The sequence below is a fragment of the Eleginops maclovinus genome, chromosome 18 (assembly GCF_036324505.1).
Source record: "Eleginops maclovinus isolate JMC-PN-2008 ecotype Puerto Natales chromosome 18, JC_Emac_rtc_rv5, whole genome shotgun sequence".
Taxonomy (NCBI): domain Eukaryota; kingdom Metazoa; phylum Chordata; class Actinopteri; order Perciformes; family Eleginopidae; genus Eleginops; species Eleginops maclovinus.
The window spans coordinates 3153236-3159689 of NC_086366.1; the positions used below are offsets into that span (position 1 = coordinate 3153236).

A 6454-nucleotide genomic window follows, 5' to 3' on the forward strand; every position below is an offset into this window, starting at 1 on the left:
TTCAGAATGCAAACACATTAAAAACAATATCATTTTTCATGTAGTTTCCCCAGTGATGGAGCTTTTAGTAGAACATTTCCCTCACCGTCTTATCGGTTTCTCTCTTCACGTCTCCCTTTGGCTCAACATTTGAAATTGGCACACACAGGCAGCACTTCAGACGCACACAATGCACGGTGCCACTTTCACTCTACGCTCCTCAGTACACATCAGTGGTGGTGTGAAGAGCTGGTTACTATGGAAACTACACATATTTGTGGGGGCTGCTAAGGGTAATATTGACTGATGGGTTTGGACCAATGGAAAGGGAGTGCTTCTCTCACAAGACATGATGGAGGTATGTGAAATGGGACAGCCTGATAAACTATTTGACGCTTCAGAATATGCACCCAGACACTAAAAACAAATGGTTTATAACATATATTACATTCATATCTAGAATCAGAGAGATTTAATGTATTATACAGGACTTATTTACAAGAGATAAAGCCCCAAATACCCTAAAACTGAACTATTAAAGGGTCCAGAGAATGACCGAATATTGGTTTTAAAATAGGAAAGGTACAAAAGTCACAGATGTATGACGAGGGTTAAATTAAATGCATTTCAAGAGTACAGGAAAATACATAACACGACTAACTCTTCATCCACGAGCACAGGTCAGATGTGATTGAACTACCAGTGTGAGAGCAGCTCAAGCACTCGTTTATATTTGAGATAACGTGTTTATTTTGGCATGACAGATCACATGGCTGTTGAACATCACTTAAACTAACACCACTGTCTTGTATATATGGATATAGGTGGTTGTCTTTCTTTCCCCCCGTGATCCAAGTCTGTGAAAGCCAGTGAGTTAGGTTTCAGGTTCATAAGTGACGTCATTTGTGGGTTGTATGGCATTAGCAACAAACCAACTGCAGTAATCCCCGCCCACCCTCATATCTGAGTCCCTTCCCACAGCACCGCTGGGTAATTTTGGCCTCCGGTTTCAGCAGGATGTCTCAGAAGACACTGTGCAGTTTGAGCTTCTACCCGTTCCGCAGTGTTCGCCGTTACCATGGAGCTGCTCGGGTGCAAAGGGGGCGTGGCCAGCAGCGGCTCATTAGCATTTAAAGCTACAGACACAGCATCACTTGAAACAGAGAGGTTTATGGCATGCTATGCTTCTGTTTGGTATTTGGAGCAAGAAAACTTCAGAGACATGTTTTGTAAATATGTGAGACCTATGTTGAAATGCAGTATAACACGTGACCCTTAAATGCTGAGTAAATATTATTGAGTCTTCCAGTTGGTAGCTGACCGTTTGTAATGCAACTCAGATAGAAACGACCTCCCGTGAGTACATCAGGTCAGAATGTGCAGACTGTGCGGCGGAGGAACTTGGTGGGTTATATAAACAGTGCAACCCGGTGCACGAGTCCTGCCCCCTAATCTGCCAAACTGATGTGCTGAAGCATGGACTTGTAGACACAGGGTAACAAGTGTTGTGTTCCCTCGATGCTGTAAAGTCTCATTGCACACATCACTGCACATTGTCTATATTCACTTGATTCAACACGCCCTCTGAGTCGGGCCCTCGCCGTGTTGACGTGGCTACAAATCAGTCCCGCTCGTCCCCGAGGTGCTCTTACAAAGGCGTTCCATTATCCTCATGCCAGTCAGATAAATTAAGATAGCTGTACTCTCTTTCTCTGCACCGCGTCAGCTGCTGCTCACTGGTGGGTTCCATTATTTCCTTCTCACTGCCGCTTGAAAGGTCGCTCTCCAGACTGCAGCGGAGGAATTCAGCGCTGCTAAAGTTCACCGTGTATTGAGAGTAAAAGCACAAAGGAAAACATGGGGGGGTTGGGGGGGGAAGATCTACCGTAACACAGGGTCTCAACTTTGATTCTGACACAGAACAAAGAATGATTGTCTCTTGTTGAACATTAAAAAGCTGTCAGATTTATAAGTCACTATTAGTACTCAGATCTTGTACTTGAGTAAAGTAGAAGTACTCAGATCTTGTACTTGAGTAAAGTAGAAGTACTCAGATCTTGTACTTGAGTAAAAGTAGAAGTACTCAGATCTTGTACTTGAGTAAAAGTAGAAGTACTCAGATCTTGTACTTGAGTAAAGTAGAAGTACTCAGGTCTTGTACTTGAGTAAAAGTAGAAGTACTCAGATCTTGTACTTGAGTAAAGTAGAAGTACTCAGATCTTGTACTTGAGTAAAAGTAGAAGTACTCAGATCTTGTTCTTGAGTAAAGTAGAAGTACTCAGATCTTGTACTTGAATAAAAGTAGAAGTACTCAGATCTTGTACTTGAGTAAAGTAGAAGTACTCAGGTCTTGTACTTGAGTAAAAGTAGAAGTACTCAGATCTTGTACTTGAGTAAAGTAGAAGTACTCAGATCTTGTACTTGAGTAAAAGTAGAAGTACTCAGATCTTGTTCTTGAGTAAAGTAGAAGTACTCAGATCGTGTACTTGAGTAAAAGTAGAAGTACTCAGATCTTGTTCTTGAGTAAAGTAGAAGTACTCAGATCTTGTACTTGAGTAAAGTAGAAGTACTCAGATCTTGTACTTGAGTAAAAGTAGAAGTACTCAGATCTTGTTCTTGAGTAAAGTAGAAGTACTCAGGTCTTGTACTTGAGTAAAAGTAGAAGTACTCAGATCTTGTACTTGAGTAAAAGTAGAAGTACTCAGATCTTGTACTTGAGTAGAAGTACTCAGGTCTTGTACTTGAGTAAAGTAGAAGTACTCAGGTCTTGTTCTTGAGTAAAGTAGAAGTACTCAGATCTTGTACTTGAGTAGAAGTACTCAGATCTTGTACTTGAGTAAAAGTAGAAGTACTCAGGTCTTGTACTTGAGTAAAGTAGAAATACTCAGATCTTGTTCTTGAGTAAAGTAGAAGTACTCAGATCTTGTACTTGAGTAAAGTAGAAGTACTCAGGTCTTGTACTTGAGTAAAGTAGAAGTACTCAGATCTTGTACTTGAGTAAAGTAGAAGTACTCAGATCTTGTACTTGAGTAAAGTAGAAGTACTCAGGTCTTGCACTTGAGTAAAGTAGAAGTACTCAGATCTTGTACTTGAGTAAAGTAGAAGTACTCAGATCTTGTACTTGAGTAAAGTAGAAGTACCAGAGTGTAGGAATACTCTGTCACAGTAAAAGTATTCTAAATGTTCCTCCAGTGAAAGTAGAAAGTACTCTCCTCTAAATGTACTTAAAGCAGCGACAGTAAAAGTAGTCATTGTCTGATTGGTCCATTTCAGAATAATATCTCTGATATGTTTTATAATGATTGATCATTAAAGTGTTCTCAGAGCTGGTAAAGGTGCAGCTAGTTTGAATGGCTTTGTATACTGCAGGGTAGCTGCTGGATTTACTGCAGGTGAACTACAGTCTGATTTAAGGGAGATTATATTTACCATCATTAATCCTAATCTGCCTAGCAACTAAATAAATGTAGTGGAGTAAAAGTACACCATTTACCTCTGAGTTGTAGAGGAGTAGAAGTACAAAGTAGCATACAATGGAAATACTCAAGTAAAGCACCTCAACATTTTAAGTACAGTACTGGAGTTACGTTATGTTTCTAATTACTTCGCACCTCTGGTATAATGTGACACAAAGCACACAAGGTCACCTCACCTCCATATATAGAGTTGCTGACAAGCATTGTAGCATGTAGACGGCATTCATTTACTTTATTTATGTGGCTCGAGGCCAAGATCACACGCTGTGGTGCAAAAACGGAACACATTAATAACAAGGCGATGGCACTTGGCATTACTGAAGTACAACAAAGGTTCTGATTGGTTGTAATAACAAACATATTTTAACATGTGAATATTTCTTTGCAAATCTACTTTTATTGAGCGGAGTTGATCTGATTCTTGTCCAACCAGACTCCAGTGGTCTTTCCTGAGGCCTGGTGCTTTGCCTCCCTGAATAGGCTTCAGACTTGGCTTCTTATTTGTGTGGTAGGGGGGGGGGGTGCCCTCAGTCTGTGGTAACGCGGTGCACTTTTAATAGACTGCGGAGAGCAAACGGCTCAATCAGTCACAGAGGAGGCTTGTTGGCATTGATGTGCTTTTCTGTATATATTATAATTATTAACACCTTCCAAAAATCTATTTTTATCACTCCAGATTTGGACGGCATCAACACGGAACAATCATGCTGTATAAGACTGCTGTTGATTCTAGAAGCTCAGCTAGGGCCGCACACAGGATCAAAATATGCTGTATGGACTGCTGCAATATCAGTCCAAATAAACCGAATTGAATATTTATGCAAACATGTCGTGTTCATAGAGTGTGTGTGTGTGTGTGTGTCTGCTCGTGTCCTTCACACAGCGTGTCAGTGGACTCTGAGCAGCAGGGACTCGGCCCTAACGGATGGTGCTTTCAGGTGCAGCAGCTGGACATCCGTAAAGAGACAGCCGTTAAAAGTCCGTCTCCGTCTGAAACGGGCATCACCTGCCTCGTACATTACTGGTGTTTTCTTTGTGTGTGTGTGTGTGTGCTCAACTTCAACTCAATCAATGCTCATTATCAGCTTCATATTAGTATTTTGTGCCTCTACTCTGACATGTCTCCATGCTTTAATGTTCAGAAAGCTCTTTATGTTTTGAATACTGCTTGTGCTGCAGCACCTCTTTTCACCCTCTGTCTGAAACCAGAGCCCAGTCTGCTCTGATTGGTTAGCTGGCCGGCTCTGTTGTGATCAGTCAACTCCATAGCGATGTCTCGCCTCTTAGCCTATCACGGACAATGTGTTGGAGCACTAGCCAACCGAAGCAGGAGTATTAGGAGAAACTTTTATCCTTTGCAGCCCATTTACATGCACTAAAATCAACACTTCACACTCTCACACCTCTTCTAATGAATAGTACGTATCCTCCCACCCTGTGTTAACACTTGCACTGTTTGGACCCTAACCTTGTGTCTCTCCCCACCCCCACAGCGGAGCCCCTCCCCCTCATGGACCTGTGCAGACGAGTAGCTCGACTGGCTCTGGGCAGAGAGCGCATCCATCAAATTGATACCCTCCCTCTGCCGCAGACGCTCAAGAACTACCTCCAGTACCAGTGACACCCCCCCCCCCACACACACACACACACTCGGGAGAGGCCCATTTGTTGTGATGGTTACAGCCTCCAAACTGAACCTAATCGCAACCATCAGACATCTGCTGAGGACGTGGACGATGACTACAAACAGGAGGTGGAGGCGGCGCTGAACAGGGATTTGTTTACAACAGTTGGGTCTCTCTTTTTGTTTTCTCTTTTAGTTGTTTACCTCCTCCTGTCTTCCTCCTGGACATATGACTAGAGGAGCTGGTGGATGAGATGAGGATCCAGTCTCCTGATGGCCGGACATTCTGTGGTGGTGGGTGACAGTCCCCCGTCCCCCCCCCCACACACACACACTCTGTTGAAGCCTTCTCGTAAACATGTTGGTATTTATATTTATGTTCCCAACAACACAGCCGGCTCTGTGGAGATGCAACAAACCCTCTGAGCCCACGGGGGAGGGAGAGGGAAAGCAAGCATGAGAGAGAGAGAGAGAGGAGGAGCACACACACACACACACACACACACACACACAGATCTATTTCCGTGCACCACACATGCATTACATACAGTGTGTACACAGAAACAAAGCTCCGAGTGTTTGTAGTAAGAAGACAACTAACTGACATCAGGATGTACCACCTACAGGCTGGAAAACAAGTCTGGATTGAACGCTTGAGTCCTCTCCACTCCTCTCCCCCTCCCCCCGTCTCTTCATCCCTCGCTGCGGTTTGATTTAAGCCTCCTCCGTGTTCGGTGAACTCAAAGGACCTGATAGAGATTTATCTGCAGGTGAAGCTGTGTCTTTGAACGCTAACGTGCCTGCTCCGAGACAACGACGATAAAGAATACAAAAAGCACATGTCAACACTTCTGCTGTCATATTTAAAATGCTGCTTTTTCATCTTCTTTTTTTTTGTTCCTGATTTTACTTCTGAAAAATGATGGTCTTATGATGAGATTCTTTTTTAATTATTTTTCCTTTCTCCCATTCCATGGAGGATGAGATGTGTAGAAAAATGTGCCGCCATGAGGATCTTTTAAATGTGAATAAGAATAAACTCCGCTGAACTCGCACCGCCTCGCCTCCTCTGCTCTTTGAGAGACACCGTGGAGGTTTGATATGATCTTATGCTTGAGTAAAAGTAGTAGTAGTAGTAGTAGTAGTAGAAGTACTCAGATCTTATACTTGAATAAAGTAGTACTCAGATCTTGTACTTGAGTAAAAGTAGAAGTACTCAGATCTTGTACTTGAGTAAAAGTAGAAGTACTCAGGTCTTGTTCTTGAGTAAAGTAGAAGTACTCAGATCTTGTACTTGAGTAAAGTAGAAGTACTCAGGTCTTGTACTTGAGTAAAGTAGAAGTACTCAGGTCTTGTACTTGAGTAAAGTAGAAGT

General features: G+C 42.6%; 1 protein-coding gene across 2 annotated transcripts in view; it reads left to right on the forward strand.

The window, feature by feature from the left end:
* The window catches only part of LOC134879744 (SPRY domain-containing SOCS box protein 4-like), a 43573-nt gene extending 37439 nt beyond the window's left edge, over nt 1-6134 (forward strand). For both annotated transcript variants that reach the window (XM_063906234.1, XM_063906235.1), the window contains one exon: nt 4949-6134. In XM_063906234.1, the coding sequence (XP_063762304.1) occupies nt 4949-5076 (128 nt within the window). In that variant the 3' untranslated portion in view covers nt 5077-6134. The remainder of the gene's footprint in view (nt 1-4948) is intronic.
* Nucleotides 6135-6454: the final 320 nt, after the last annotated feature.